The following is a 17,161-nucleotide window of genomic DNA, read 5'->3' as shown; positions in this document are numbered from 1 at the left end:
GAATAGAAAAGAAGGGAAAGCTCAAGTTATTTTATGGGGTTGTTATAACCTCATCAGGCTTGGCCATGTTATAACCCAAATCAGACAAATTTTATGAGAAGAAAAAATTGTAGGCCATTCTCATTTCAGTTTATAGATATAGCCATTCTAAAAAAAAAAAAATCAGCAAATTAATCCAAAAATGTAGGAAAAAAGTAATACATCATTACCAAGTAGAATTTACCCAAGGAGACAAGGATGGTTTAACACTAGAAAATGTATTGAAAGTAATAAATTAACACATTCAAGGGGAAAATATTGTCTTATCTCAATAGATTAAGAATAAGCATTTGACAAAATTCAAAATACACACATTCATGATTTAAAAACAACTCTTAGTAAGCTAGGAACAGACTCTTCCCCTTGCTAATAAAGAATATCTACCCAAACCTGCAATAAATATATTAATGGAGAAAAATTAAATGCATTCTCTTTTAAAGACAGGAATAAGACACAGATGGTCAACTAGCACTGCTCCTATTCCATAATAAAACATAATTAGACAAGAAAAAGTAATAAAAGTTGTAAAAATAGAAGCAACCCTATCATTCACTAAAGATATGACTGTATACACAAAAAATACAGGAGAATCTAAACAAACTATTGTAATTAATGTTAGCAAGGTTGCTGGATACACTCTCAAGACATAAAAAAAATCATGGCATTCCTGTATACAAGCAACAAAAAAGTTAAATATTGAAATTTTAAAAATGTATAACAGCAACCCAAACTGTAAGCTACCAGGACTGAGTATATCTAATACAAGATACATAAGATCTTTATGAAGAAATTTATAAACTTCATGGAGGTTTATTAAAAAAAAAGGAAGAAAATAAATAAAGAGATACCATTTCCTAGTTAGCAAGACTCAATATCATAAAACAGTCAAATCACTCAAGTAAGACTCACCAGCCAAGAAAAGCCAAGAGTTTTGAAGAACCTTAGGTAGGAGCATCTCGCTACCAGATATCAAGAATCTCTTGGATGTCTCCTCCTTTTCACTTCCTGTGAAGGAGCACGGATGGCTGAGGAGTGACACTTGCCACTCTCTCTCAGAGGAGGAGGAACTTTTCTGACTGGTAAGTTTAGCTGGCAAAATAGAAACTGGGTACTCTTGGCTTAGTGCTACTGGTTCCTGCCGGAGTCAACTGGTCACTCTCTGCCAATGTAGTTAAGGGCTCTGCGGGAAAGCCTGTGGTTCTCCAGTTCATACTGGGATTATGAGGGCAGGTTTAATTGTGAGTGATATCTCTGCAAGCCCTTGTTATTACAGATCTAAAGCCACATGTTCCAAGTGGCTTTATCAGTAATAAAACTGACATTTTGTTAGTCTGGTCTCTTGTATCCTCACTCTCAAATAGTTCTAATTTTTGGGGGGGGTGGGGAAGAGAGATGCTATTTATTAAGCATCCTCAAGTCTCAACAAGACTTGTAGAAATTACATCTCCTAATCATTAAAAATGGGGTATTAGCCCATGGATAGACAAATAAAATTATGCAGCAGAATAGGGAGTCTGGAAGCAGAGCCGTATGCATAAAGGAGTTTGGTATGTGGAAGAGATGGCGTCATAAGTGGAGAAAAGACAGACCCTTCAATAAATGATAATAGGGACAATTTGCTATCTATACTGGCCAAGACTTATTTAGAGGTTAAACAGGTAGTGCTGTTGTCATCTTTTTCATTATTTTAGGTTCTTTATCATTTGTATTAGAAAACTTCATGACTTATATGCCTTGTTTCCAACCAGCCCTTGTTTCCACTCAAGCCCTTGGGGGACAGGACTTGAGTCTCATTCTTCTTGTTACCCTCCAGAGTGCTGACAGAGCTTTACCCAGAGACAATGCCAAATACATGTCTGCTAGTTTATTATTATTTTATTTTTATCATCATCATTATTATTTTACATTGAAACTCAACTTCTCTCTTGTATTCTTGAAAACATCCATGACCATATCAACACCAAACTGTGATAATTATTTTGGGTAGAATTCTTTAAACAGTTGTGTATTTGGTTAACAGGAATCCTATTTAAAATCAGACACTTGGAACTTAATATTTTGAGAATCATATGGGACAAAAATAAAACATGTCAAAGTAAAGTTTGACCATAGATGTCACTTCTTATCTACGAGGCCTATCTCCTTATGGCACAGGAGGAAATAAAACCAATATGGTCCTGTCCACCCTACAAGTAGTTTTCCCATCTAGCATCTCACTTTATCCTCACAACAAACCGGGGAGATGAACAGGGCAGGGATTATAGATGATGAAATCAAATTTCAGAGAGGCAAGACACAGTGGATTAGAAAAGACCTGGGATCAGAAGATGGCCCCAGCTGTGCAACTCTACAGACCTGCTCTCATCCATGTGATTTTGTAAGTTCTTGCCCACCACCCTATGATTCAGACTTCAAGAGTTACTAAATGGCTAGAGAGAAATGGCTTTCCACTGATTTAAGTCAGGTGAATCAATACAATGTCTTCTTTGTACCAGGCTCCCCTCTTCCTTTCCCTTTTTTTTTGAGTTGGAGTCTCACTCTGTCACCCAGACTGGAGTGCAGTGGCTGCTCCCAGCACCGCAGCCTCGACCTGCTGGGCTCCGGCGATCCTTCTGCCTCAGCCGTCCAAGTAGCTGGAACTACAGGCGCTTGCTCCCACGCCCGGCTAATTTTTTGATTTATTGTAGAGATGAGGTCTCGCTGCCCAGGCGAGTCTCGAACCCGCGGGCTCAGGCAATTCACTCATCTCAGCCTCCCAAAGGCATGGGATTACAGGCTGAGCCACTGAACCCGGTCCTTTCTCTTTTTAAAAGGGTCACATCTGTCCTGAGAGAGCACTTCAAACAGCAGCTTGCCCTACTGTACAACAGGCACTGACAGCAAATGCACGGACACTTGAGATGCACTTCCTGGCCTCGGACCAGGTCCTGACAACCTCCCCTGTGCCCTGTCTGCTTTCCTCCCTTAACCCTAGTAGCCACTGATCCTGCTGCTCATTCTATAATCAGGTCCTTTGCTTGTGCTAGGAAGTCCCAGGGGCTCTGTGTCTCCCTCTGTGGATCGCACTGGTTGTCCTCTAGGCGCTGTCTCAGCAACACCCTCAAGCATCCCGCACTCAGCCAACATCCTAGTGTTCAAACAGTACCCACTAGGCCCCTCCTCCCTCCTTGTGGCGGGGGGGGGGCCTGCGGGGAGGGCTTCCTCCTCCTTAGCTGGACAGGAACTCAGATCTACCCAAGCACGATGGCTGCCCTTCCTTTTCTTCAGGTATCTCATGACAGAAGAAACCTAGAGGTAGGTTTCAGAAAATCCCTCAGGATGTTTATCTGCATCACAGTTATCAGAGATGGAGGTACTCACCACCTGACCAAGAGTCCATGCTCCATGAAGTTTTTCAGGTTTGGAAGGGTTTGCCTCAAGTCTGGAGTCCCTAGTCCATGTTGATATCTTAGCTGCAAGGGTGAAAGAAGAGAGTTAAAAGAAATTTTGGCAGATAGTAAGCAATACTTCCGACAAATGAACCACTAAACAAGTTATTTTAAACTCTGAAAGAAGAAATATAAATATATGATCCTATTATCAACCACACTGTGTTGTCCATTTACTGGGTATTTGATGTATGATTAGCATGTGTATGAATATGCACATACACTTAAACTGGGGTAGTATTTAAAAGTAGCCTCTTCAGGAGGATCACTGAGCCTAGGAGTTCGAGACCAGCTTAGGCAACACAGCAAGACCCTATCTCCACAAAAAAAAATTGCCAGGTGTGGTGGTGCATGCCTGTAGTCCCAGTTACCTGGGAGGCTAAGGAGAAAGGATCACCTGAGCCCTGGAGGTCAAGGCTGGGATGAAACATGACCATGACACTGCACTTGGGCCTGGGCGAACAATGAGACCCCAACTTAAAAAAAAAAAGGGCTTCTCATCCTTCTCTCTTGCCTCCTAAACTTGGAGAAGACTAAGAGTTAGAAGGAGATGGACCAGGATATTTCAAAGACCTCTGTTTCTAGCTTCTCTCCTCCCAGACCCTGGTTGGTCAGCTAATAACAATTCCAAGGACATCTACATAAGACCAGTATTTCATCTTAGATCCTGGGAGTTTCCCATACTTTACTAGTCCTTCCCTTCCCTTTGTACAGACAAAGGTAAGGACCATCTTGTAACCATCTCTGATTCCAGTGGTGTCTGCACAGTGTGGGTGCTCAATCAATGTGTATTAAACAAATACACGGCAAGTCACTTTTGGCAGAGGCTGTACTCTACATTTCTCTTTAGTGTCTATTTTTCCTCTTCATCCAGACCAGAGTGCATGGCTGGGGAGCTGGCATAAGGAAACCGCTGGCTTGTGGGCTAGCTCTGCCCTTTGTTTGACTTATTTCTGCCCGAGGCCAATTTCCTAAAATCAAGCATCTGTATACTTTGGGTAACTTACTAATGGTTTTCATCCGCCTGCTCCTTCCCTCCTTTCACTCTGTCTCTGACTACCACCGTTTGCTTCCTTAATGACCACAGTGGGGAACTGAGGCCAGTGGATGTGCACATTCCTACACATGCTCATCCACACAAATACACAGTAGGTGGACAGCACAGTCCTGCAAAAATATGTTTTTCAAATGACATAGTCCACATGAAGAAAGTATGTAAGTTTTATAAAATGTACACTGGTGTACACATGTAAAGAGCTGTCAGTCATAAGGTTTTACTTTTTCTGCACTTAAATGTAAGTCAAACATTTAAATATCTTTCTCTCTTAAAAAATAAAACCATTACCAACAAAAAAGTCATCAGTCTTTAAGAAAAAAACCCCAAACCCAACTGGGTCTCTTGAATGGTCTGAATGAATACACACATAAAGTAAGGAGCAGAAACATACAATGTTGAAACTCAAAGGCAGCTTGAGTATTATTTAAGTCATTCCTTTCTTCTTGCAGATAGGGAAGCTGAAGCCCAGGAAGGGGCAGCCATTCTCCAGGGTCATGTGTTTCAAAGGAAAGATTCTATTGGCTAGCGCCTCCTTCTCACAAATCATGCTATTCCACCATCTATTCCAAAGTCTGAGGAGAAAATTGGTAATAGTACTTGAGAAGACGGAAGGAAAATACTCTTTCTCTTTTTCAAACCTAGCTTGTGACCTAAATCACCTCCGGAGATTTGCTGACCTTGAATTATAAGATCTACCCCATATTAAATGACATCATTTCTTGTCTTAATATAAACGCATTTTTTCCATACATTGATAAAAGCAAAATGGCTGATATCCCAATATGACATTCCTGAATTCATTGTTTCAATAAAAAGTGAAATTGTTTACACATGGCATGGAAATTTCACCTGTGATTCATACTGAAAAATATTAAATATTAAAAAAAAATGCTGAAATAACACCAAGCTATGTGTCTGTGAGCCAGTACATAGACAATTGCCTGCCTCAGGCTCCACAATGGAAGGTAGGTGTTGACTTCTTGTCAGAGACCACAATGAAAACTTCTCTCCAAGTCTGATTTTAACCAAAAAGAAAGAAAATGTGGGAATTTCTTATGTCTTAACTCTTCATTTGCTGCATAGCACTATTATTATTTTTTAAATCACAGACTCTTAGGATTTTATAGCTTAAGGAGACGCTGGAGGTCATCTTTCCAGCCCTTCCCTTTATAAATGAAGAAACTAAGACCCAGAAAGGCACGTGTCCTGCCCAAAGTCACACAGCTGGTAAAGGACAAAGCCAAGGCTAGAATCTCTTGAGAACAGCTCCAAATTCTACTATCTCACCCTTTTAAATTTCCACACAGAGAACTAAAAAAGAAATGCATAGATAACACATACATTAATTTAATTTTTTTAAGGCGGGAAAACAGGATTTATTGAGAGGACAGAAAAGCTCCCAGAGCAGGAAGGGACCCAAGGGGGGTACCAATTAATTTAATTTTTATTAATAAAGCACAAGTAAGCCGGGCTTGGTGGCTCAGCCTGTAATCCCGCACCTTTGGGAGGCTGAGGTGAGTGGATTGCCTGAGCCCGCGGGTTCGAGACCTGCCTGGGCAGCGAGACCTCATCTCTACAATAAATCAAAAAAATCAGCAGGGCGTGGTAGCGCATGCCTGTAATTCCAGCTACTTGGAAGGCTGAGGCGGAAGGATCGCTGGAGCCCAGCAGGCGAGCTTGTGGTGGCCGGGAGCGGCCACTGCACTCCAGCCTGGGCGACAGAGTGAGACTCCAACTCAAAAAAAAAAAAAAAGAAAAAAAAGCACAAGTACTGTTTAACAAGTCTAAACTACTATAAGGTTATAATAATAATTTAAAAAAACAGTGGTTCTCTGATCTTCAGTGGCAACCACTTTTAGCTGTTTCTTCTTTACCTTCCTATTTCTAAATAATGTGCTTATATTAATATTTCTTATTCTTCTCCCCACACCCCCAGTTATAGACATTATCCACCATGTTCCCACCATGAAAGATAGAAGTCGGCCACTTACATCATTCCTGTCTCACACACACATTTCTCCCCTTTTCCACGCATTATTTGCTGGCTTTCTACAAGAATATGAGAACTTGATTCCATCCTCCCATACACATCCCCTCCCATCCTCTCAATATATTTGGTATCACATTTTTTTAACTAAATCAATATTTAGTGTTTACTGCATCATGCCTACATAAGTACTGTTTACTGTTGAGCCATGTAATGCATTATTTCTTTCTTGTACTTTTTTGTTTTTCTGGAAATGATAACTGCCATTTTCCCCACCTATTGAGTTTTTCTATGTAACTATAATTAGATATTCCTCAAACTCTGACAAAACCTTAAAACTCTTCTCAATGTAATCAAATATTTCATATAGTAGGTCAAGTCCATTTCACTCTGAGAGATATTTCCTGACGCTCCCACCTCCTCTGCTTCAACCTGAACTGGGTGCTGGCTAGTCGGCTGCATTGCTACTTTCCTAGAAGGTTCCTTCAGTATCATCCTGGAAATTTTGTTTACTTCTCACCTGTGATAACGCTGTTGTTCCCTAGATTTCCTGTCTTTTTCTTTCTTGATCTACTGCCTCATCTTGGAAGAGTGTATCCTGTAGTATTTTTCTGGGAAATGGTAACATGGGAGGTAACTTTTTTTGACACCTTGAATATTTGAAGACACCTTTATTTTATTCTTACACTTGAATGACAGTTTGCCTAGGTATATAATTCAAGGGGAAAATAATTTTCCTTAGGTATTTTCAAAGTATTGTTTCACTGTCATTTAATTTTTCATATGGCAATTGAGAAGCCTGGTAACAGTCTGATTCCTGATCCTTTATATGTGAGCTAATTCTTTTCTCTGGAAGCTTTTCAGATTTTCTTCTTTAACCTCAGTGTTCTGAAAATTCATATTGAGAAGTCTTATTTGAGTCTTTTTCCATTCATTGTTTGACTTTCTTTTCATTAAATGGGCTGGGCACCTATTTAATGAAAGTCCTTTCAATATGAAAACTCTCATTGCCTAATTCTGATAATTTTCTCCTTCTGTTATTATTTTGTTATGATTTTGGCTCCTCTTCCTTCATTTTCTGTTACCTTCTGGGTTTGTTTCTTCTTTTTTGTTTTGTTTCAGACTTTTAAAAAAATATTGGAGGCTTTCTTTAATGTCCCATAATCTTTGATTATCAGTTCACCTTTACAAGTGAAACTGAGACTCTAAAAAGCTGTTAAGATAGCCTCCGCATAGGCAGTGCTTGGTGAGCCGCTGCGGGGGCAGGGGCTCACCATACAATGAGTGGACAGAAACTCAGCCTTTCCATGGGGGACACGTCAGTCCAACAGCTCTCTCTGCTAGGATCATTTTTTCCCCAGAGGGAATCAGTCCTCCAATCTTTTATCTGTAGGGATAGGATAATCTGGATCTCATTTTGGGATTCAAGTAGGAAAAAACAGTGGGAGAACTTTGTGTTGGTATGCTCTACTTTCACGTGTTTTTGCTAAGGCACCTTCCTTCTTGCCCCAGGACATTAGGCAGTTCAGAGTTCAAAGCTTTTTGGGTTCAATCTTTTTCAGAAATCAAACCTCCATTTTCCCACTGGGGTGTGTAGGAAGGTAGTTGATTGGCTATGCAGGGTGGGAAAGTGAACTGAGTCTTACTTCTCTCCCTCTAGACTGCCAATGAATCCTCCTATTTTTAGCTCTATATATTGTCCTTATACTTTAGAAAGTACTTGATACCACCAAATCCTTCTTTTGAATCAGATTGCTTCTAGATGGCTTTGGGTTTCAATTTTCTCCATCCTGCCAAGTCAGTTTATCACTCATTTATTTACTTGTAATTTTGTACATATTTTGGTCTTGTCTCTTCTGTTCTTTTCATCCTTGAGAGTTTACAATTTTAAAATTATTTTATTTTTAATAGTAGCATTTTACTAGGTTTACGGTAAAGTCCCCTTTATGTATATGTAACATCTTTTCAATATTGGCTAACACCTCTCCTTATAGCTTTTTGCATAGTATATACCACTCTGGCAGACAGCTCGCTTTCCTGTCTCTGTATCTCTGATGAGGCATTCTATACCTGGCCATGTCCCATCCATTCTCAGGGTCATTTCCTGCTGGAAGCCTTCTCTGATGACTTTAGAACAAGGGGGCATTTTATTCCTCACCCTTCCTAGAACACCTTTCCATTTGCTCCTTTTAGAAAGCCTTAACTAACTGGATAGGTATTTGATAAACATTTGTTAGTTAGCAAATTAATGCAGGGTAGGAGGGAATGAGAGGTATCATGACACAGCGGAATAAGCTTAAACGCAGATCTGGGTGTGGATCCTAGTACTTAGTTGTTTGACTTTGGATAAGTCACTTTGCTTCTCTGAGTTTCAGTTTACTTACTTGTAAAACAGGGATGCTACCTGCCTTGCAGAGTTGCTGTAAAGTGGATATAAGATAGGGTATATAGAGTGACCAAAGCAATATCTGGTCCATAGTAAGTACTCAAAATACAATACCTGTTATCACTATTAATACATATACAATCACTTATATTATCATCATCATAGCATCTATCACTAGAGATGCATAAAACCAATGCTCACTAATGGCTTATCACTTAATCAGAATGGAATCAGGAAAGGAACAAGGAAAGAGTTACCTCAAATCAAACAGAAAATCTTAAGTACACTGTTCATCTTTTTAAATGCTAATTTTTATTAAGCTTCGGGCTGCAAGCACTCCAGAGAGGCAGATAAACACATATGCATGTCAATATCTTCAAAATAATTACACAGTGAAATGGAAAGATTGATACCTGATGTGAGTGGTCAGGAGACCTGGGCGATCAACCCGGCTCTGCTGTGTGGTCATGCAAATTCCTTTCTTGCTTGGACCAGCCAAATAATTTTCAAGTTTTTAAATTAAGTCATCTTTAATAAGTTAACTCCCTGGTAAGTTATTAAAAACAGAAAGAAGCTGGGTTCGGTGGCTCAGCCTGTAATCCCGCACCTTTGGGAGGCTGAGGTGAGTGAATTGCCTGAGCCCACGGGTTCGAGACCCGCCTGGGCGGCGAGACCTCATCTCTACAATAAATCAAAAAATCAGCCGGGCGTGGTAGCGCATGCCTGTAATTCCAGCTACTCGGAAGGCTGAGGCGGAAGGATCGCCAGAGCCCAGCAGATCGAGGCTGCGGTGGCCGGGAGCAGCCACTGCGGCCGGGAACGGCCACTGCACTCCAGTCTGGGCGACAGAGTGAGACTCCAACTCAAAAAAAAAAAAAAAAAAAAACCAGAAAGAAAAAGAAGGAACCAGGTCAGGGAGGAAAGACAAGGCTAGGGAAGGGGGAGAAAGAGCTACAAGTACTAAGTTCCTACATGTCCTATTCATTCAACAAGTATTTACTGAGTGCCTGCTAGGTGAGGCAATGTGACTCAGCTCTCTGTCCCTGGAATGTCAGGCCTGGACTCACAGCCCATTCTCACCATATAATGTGTGAAACTTTGAGCAAGTTACATAACCAGTCTGTGCCTTGTCTATAAAACAGAACTAGCAATATTTATCTCATAAGATAGTTGCAACAGTCCAATTAGAATTTGTATAGAGAATGAGAGTTCCTGAGGCTGACTTGTAGAGGGTTGTCACCACATCTGTTGAGAGCCTAGAGTGCTAAACTGAAGAGCTCAACTTTCTCTTGCTTGTAGGCAGTCCAAACCTCCAAGGTTTAAGCAAGAGAGTAAATGAGGAAAACAACTGCAGAGGCAGCTTCAAAGGACAGGTCAAAAGACAGAAGCAGGCTGGGCATGGTGGCGTGACCATGCCTATAATCCCAGCACTTTGAGAAGCCGAGGTGAGAGGACTGCTTGAGCCCACGGGTTTAAAACCAGCCTGGGCAACTTGGTGACACCTCATGTCTACAATAAATAAAAAAAATTAGCTGGGCGTGGTCGTGCGCACCTGTAATTCCAGCTACTTGGAAGACTGAGTCGCAAGGATCACCTGAGCCCAGCAGGACAAGGCTGTGGTGGCTGTGAGCATGCCATTACCCTCCAGCTTGGGCGACAGAGTCAGACTCTGACTCAAGAAAAAAAAAAAAAAAAAAAAGACAGAAGTATACTCTTTGCTAAGAAATCTTACTTCCAGTTTCATCAGCATTCACTCTAACTAGTATCAATACCACACTTCCCTAAACATTACAGCACCTTCTGCTCTCACTTCTGATTGGGGACGGCAGTCGCCAAGAAAGTCAGGCAAATAAAATACTGATTTGGGTCTGTCTAACTGCCTCAAATTAGCCTCTGAAATAAACACCTTTTGTAACAACTTCCTACTGCCCCACCACCCAATGAGTCTAAGCAGTTTTTAAGTGGAATTTTGGTTTCAATTAGTTTGAATTTCAGCTTTACTCTGGTTTAGGACTCCATGGGACAATTACATTTTTGTTCAATTCTATGGCTGGTAGGCAACTAGAGTGAAAACTACATATAAATAATAAATTAGATGGGAAGTGGAGAGAAGCAGTGTTCAATGGTATCTTTTGAAAAAAATTAACATATGGCATTGTCTACTTGCAAAAGAAAATTCCTACATGAAAATAACCAGGAAGATCTGGCTTTATAATTACTGGAACAAGCAAGAAGAAGAAAACCAGAGCAAAGAGAACACTGAGACCACAACAGACAACCATAGCCATGTCAATTCCATTAACTGTCTATCCTCTCTCTGTTTTCTTCTTCCACACCCCTTTTTTATATAAAAATACAGTATTTTTCCAAAGCCACATGCGGGTTTCATCCCAAATCACTATACATACACTTTGAGTTTCACTAAATAAGACAGATCAACGAGAATGCTAGAGTTCTTGCAGTTGGAATTAACCAGTTCACGCAGCTTGATATATGCCGCTCCACTGACTAGGTGAGACCATTTGCAACTCTGGAGATAATACACATATAAATATAGTTTATCTTTCTAAGAAAGAAATGTTCTTATACTCAGTGAGCATCCCCCATTGAGCTGAGAGGTTTAATTTAATATCAAAGTGCTCAATTTTACTTGTTTTTAAACACAATTTTTTCAGGCCAGGAAAGACTCTGGGGGTTCGGGAATCATTTTGTCATTTAGGTTTTGGCACAGGAGAAATTCCGTTTAGACAACACACACACACACACACCCTTCCAAACTACATTCATCCACACAAGGCCACTTATTGCATGGCTTATTAGTTCCATATGTGGCTTGAGCTAAGCTGCATGATTATGTTTGATACAAACCGTCTGTTACCGTGAGGGAATGTGGATTAATACAACGCTTCAATAAAGGTTACTAAAAGATCAACACTTTTGTGATGAGATTACAAAGAATTTGACTACAAAGAGAACTGTTCTGGAGGAACTGAAAATAAGAAATTAAAAATGCATCTATGCATCAAAGACTTAACTTTAGAGTTTTGGCTTATGTAGTCAAAAATCTCTGTAAGACTAGTCACCAATATTTCAATTCATTTAAAAACACTACTAAAGTTTCACAGACATGAAAAGAACTAGATTATGAGCTTAAAAAAAATGGGTACCACCACGTCAAAAATAAAATCTGCCTTCCTAGAAGAAAATACAACTTTTTCAAAGATGTAGAAAAGCTACTTAAAGAATATTTAATATGAGCAATAATACTGTTTCTTAGTGTTGAGTCACTGCAATATATACCTCAGAGGAGAAGTATAAAAACTCAATTACGGGCCTCTGGTTGCAAGAACAACCTAAGCACTTTTCCAACCCCATCTAGAAACACATGCCAGTCTTTTCCAAAATAGAGATGTTATAGTATAAACACTGGATACAGCTGAGGCCTGCCATTCTGAGGTCTGATGCCATGAAGTAAAGTCTAAAAGCTCAAAAGTCTAAGAAGTGAGAAAGCTGCTTCCATCCTCCTCCCACTCATCCTACCAACTGCTCTCAGAATCAAGGAATTAATAGTAGAGCTGAGTGGCACCTCCTAAAGTATCTTGTCTACCCGCTTCATTTAGCCTACAGAGGTAAAATGACCTATTTAGGGTTGAACAGGTTGAGTCCAGGGACCAGAACAGAGGTTTGATGAGTCCCCAACACAGGTTCTTTTCTTTCTATCGTATGTTGCTTTGTTGTATTTATGAGGCATGGGTTATAGCTGAGTCAAACTTAATGTTATAAAGTCTGTCACATTAAAAACACTTCAATTAAGATGGTCCTTTGCTTCAGAATTGTACACTGGCTCAAAAACAACTAGAAGCACTATTAGACTCCTGCAACTCTGGCGTCAATCTGATCTATAAGTGTAGTTTCTATCAGTGCCAATCCTTGTGAGCTGCTAAAGAGGGTCATTAACACACACTGCTAACAGACAAGCAAAGCAGAACTGGAAATTTGGCAAAGACAGGTAAATTATAGCCATGGCAGCAAATGGAATCGTCTTTAATTGATAATCATCAAAGGGTTATGCTCTGGTGGCTAAAGGCTATGAGAGTAGACAAATGTGTAGACTCTACTAGTGAAGGTATTTATGCTATTTATGCTATTCAGCTGGCCCAACCTTCACATCCTGCACTCATGCTGACAGTTCTCTGTACCCTAATTTACCTCAAACTCCCCTCTATTGAACTTTGACCCTATCTGGCCCCCTGATTCCCATCAAAGATAAACCTTACTCTCTAAACTGATCAAATTTGGCATTCCTGCTTCCAGTTTATTGACTTTGATGCAATCTTGGGGCAATAAACTGTGCATTCAGATCAAGATCATAGTCCAATTGAACACAGTTTTCCAGAACACTGTAGAAATAAAATTATAGAGTATATAGCCTTTGTCTGCCCTCTTTCACATCTGAGATTCATTCAGGTTGCTTCATATGCAAGTAGTTTGTTCCTTTTAATTGCCAAGTAGTATTCTACCGTAGGGATGTACCACAAATTGTCTATCTATATGCCAAATGGACATTTGGGCTGTTTCCCATTTTGGTTATCATAAATTAAGGTGCTATAAATATGTAGGCACAGGTTTTTATTTGGATTTGTATTTTTGTTTCTTTTGGACCAGTATCCAGGAATGGAATTGCTGAACAATATATATATATATATATATATGCTTATTTAAATAAATGCTAGGTGCAGAGGCTCACATCTGTAATCTTTGGGAGGTGGTAGTGAGAGGATTGCTTGAGTCCAGGGATTTGAGACCAGCCTGTGCAACTTGGCCAGACGGCATTTCTACAATAGATAAATAAATAATTTGCCGGGAGTGGCAGTGCATGCCTATAGTTCCAGCTACTTGGAAGACAGAGGTGGAAGGATTGCCTGAGTCCAGCAGGTCAAGACTGTGGAAGCTGTGATCCATACCCTCTGCATACCAGCATGGGCGACAGAGTGAGACTTCAACTAAAAAAAATATACACATACATGAATAAATAAATGCCAAAAACTGTTTTCCAAAGTGGCTATTCAATTTTGCACTCCCAGCAGTCATGTATGAGCGTTTCAGTTGCTCTGCCATTGCCCTCAGCACTTGTGACTGTCAGTTTTACGATTGTTGCCATTAGCCATGCAGTAGTAGCATCTCAATGCAGTTTTCATCTGCATGTTACTAATGACTAATAAGACAGCATTTTTCATATGCTTATTTGTCATTTATACTTCTTCACCTATAAGTTTCTGTTAGCTATCTAATGATAAATGTGAGCCACCTCTGAAGAACGCCTAATACATCTGACTTACACCCTCTGATTAATCTTAGTATCTTCCAGTTAGTAACCCTCTGATGAATACTATCTCTGCTTATCTAGCTAGATTTTGCTTACTGAAGCATCCTACATGCAACGAGGAGCCACAGGGATTTCTTATGTGCAGAAAAGACAAAATGAAAATGTTACTACAAGCTCAGGGATTCTTTCATACAAATTCAGATAAGGCTAAGCATCAATTTTACTGGAATGAAAAATACACTTAAATATGTTGCTATACATTTGATTATACAAGGGACATAGAAGCCCATTTTGGTCCCTTCTCAGCCATGTACAGTAACCATAAATGCCTGACATGATCATTAATAGAAATTACTTTCCAAATAATAAATAATTACTGAGCTGGGTGTATGTGTACAGGTGCAGAGACACTGGTGGTGATGATGGCAGAAATGAAGATATGCATATGGCACTGTTCATGATTGGAATATATGCTAGGCTTCTGCCCAGGTTTCATGGTGGAATAATGACGGTGCTAATGATGGTAAAAATAGTGCTACAGTTGTGACTATGTTTATTGAGTGATTAGTTACAAGCTAGGCATTATGCTAAGCACTTTTTTTTTTTTGAGTTGGAGTCTCACTCTGTTGCCCAGGCTGGAGTGCAGTGGCATGATCATTGCCACCACAGCCTTGACCTGCTGGGCTCTGGCAATCCTTCTGCCTCAGCCCTTCAAGTAGCTGGAACCACAGGCATGCATCACCACACCTGGCTAATTTTTTTATTTTTTTATCATAGAGATAAGATCTTTCCATGTTGCTTGGTATGGTCTCGAACCCCTAAGCTCAGGTAATTCTCTTGCCTCTGTCTCTAAAAGTGCTGGGATTACAGGAGTGAGCCACCGCGCCTGGCACTAAGCATTTTATAATGTATTATTTCACTCAGCCCTCACTGTAATACTCTTATGGTTGAAGAAACAGAGACCTAGAGACAGGGCTAAGTGGTAGAGTTTGAATGTGCACCCTAGCTCTGCCTAAACCCTAGCATTTTTAACTCTTAACCACCTAAGACTGATAATGATGATGGTGGTATCAATGGCAGCGACTGTTTTTCTATTTGTGATTTGTGCCAGGCATAGAACTTGACTGTTTTCTTATGTCATTTAATTGAATCTTTATAATAACCCTAAGGTAGGTGGCATGAGTCTACTCTACATATGACAGAGCTTAAAAGGTCAAAGGAACTGCCTGAAGCGTCCCAGGTAATGACAGAAGAGCAGGGATTTAAATTCCACGCTGATAGTTTACACTGCTGCACAGAATCTAAAGATTGCTTATGAGTTGGTTAGAGATTTATTTTCTTATTCCTCATTTAATTCCGACACATATAAAGGAGACCCTCAAGTTCTTTTTTTAATCAGAGAAATACATTACTTCTCTTGATTTTAAAAAATTTGACAAAGTTATATCTCTACTTAGCTGTATTCAGCTAAGTTATACATATTTAGTCTTTTAAAATCTTTGTTTATAAATTAATCCCTACAGCCTCTTAATCATTCTTTACGTCTCTGAACTCCTTCCAGTTTCCTTTAAAGAATCTGGTAATGAGGTGGCTTAAATGGAACACAGTTTTCCAGAATGCTCTTTTTTCACATTAATGATTTTGTCCCTTAAAATATTAATTTTATTATAATAGCTACTTCATGCCTTTTAAGTTTTGTGTGGAATTCCTGACCTCACTTGAATTGCAATGGAGTCCAAACCCATGAGTCCACTGTTTAGTCTCTCTGGTTGGCCATAAATAAATGTAGCTTCCAAAAAAACCCCAAACAGTAATGAACTTCCCAGTGTATACTGCTCCTTCAACTGGAAAGATGCTCTTACAGTTTGTTTTGAAATAATTTTTATCATTATTTGTTATTCATATAACAAAAAGTAATAAATTCATTAGATATGTTCTGAATACTTACTATTTGCAAGGTGTGACAGTGGATCACAAAATGACTCAGTCAGAGGTACTACCTGAGAGAGGTGGCCTCTTAATACAGTGATAAGTTAAGAAAACCTATAGGAAAATAATAACTTTCTAGAATTTTAAGATGGCCCCCATGACTTCACCCCACTTGTGTTACTCCCTTGATAATCTTAGGTTTACAGCAAAAGGACCTTATTTGAATCTGATCTGATCCGATCTGATCTAATCTAATCACACAAACCCTTTAAAAGCAAGTCGTTTTCCCTGGCTGGCAGAAGAGAAAGTCAGAGAGATTCAAAGTATGAGAAGGGCTTGATGGGACATGATTGGTCTGAAGATGGACGAAGAACTGTGGACAGATTCTAGGAGCCAAGAGTGGCCCCCAGCAGAAAGCACCAAGTAAATGGGGACCTCAAACCTACAGCTACAAGGAACTGAATTCTGCCAACAATTTACATGTACTTGGGAAGTGGATTTTTCCCAAGAGCCTCCAGAAAATAACCAGCCTGGTCAACATCTTGATTTTGGCATTTTAAGTCTCTGAGCAGAAGAAACCAGCTGAGCCCACATAGACTTCTGACCTGCAAAACGGTGAGATAAACATTGGTGTTGTTTAAGCCGCTAAAATTGTAATTTTTTATAAAGCAACAGAAAACTAATTCAGATAGAAGAGTACTTCTATCTTTTATCTGAAGATATGAGGGGTGAATTCACAGGGAGAAGATGGCTTGAGTAGTTCCTTGGTGGACAGACATTTATGTGGGAAGATGGGGCAGAGCATTTCTAGAACTTCATTTGATATTCCCAATGAACGTTTCTGTGCATCTATTATGCATAAGGCATAATGGGGAGAGCTTTAAACAAGAGCACAGAGGTTTTTACTTAGCAAATATTATTTTGAACATTAAACACACGCTGGAACACATTCCTCAATGGCTAATTCAAGTGCTCAGGGGAAGGGGTTAGAGACGCTGAAGAATCAGTC

The 17,161-nt window shown here is 39.8% G+C and overlaps 1 protein-coding gene across 2 annotated transcripts in view; it reads right to left on the bottom strand.

Annotated features, from left to right (window-relative positions):
* The window catches only part of UVRAG (UV radiation resistance associated), a 303,419-nt gene that overhangs the window by 23,767 nt on the left and 262,491 nt on the right, over nucleotides 1-17,161 (bottom strand). For both annotated transcript variants that reach the window (XM_021712220.1, XM_008057822.1), the window contains one exon: nucleotides 3,400-3,491. In XM_021712220.1, the coding sequence (XP_021567895.1) occupies nucleotides 3,400-3,491 (92 nt within the window). The remainder of the gene's footprint in view (nucleotides 1-3,399; nucleotides 3,492-17,161) is intronic.

Source organism: Carlito syrichta, unplaced genomic scaffold (assembly GCF_000164805.1).
Source record: "Carlito syrichta isolate Samal-C Ts95f unplaced genomic scaffold, Tarsius_syrichta-2.0.1 Scaffold303134, whole genome shotgun sequence".
Classification (NCBI taxonomy): Eukaryota; Metazoa; Chordata; class Mammalia; order Primates; family Tarsiidae; genus Carlito; species Carlito syrichta.
Note: the sequence above shows the minus strand (reverse complement) of the source record. Positions and strands in the feature narration are given on the sequence as shown.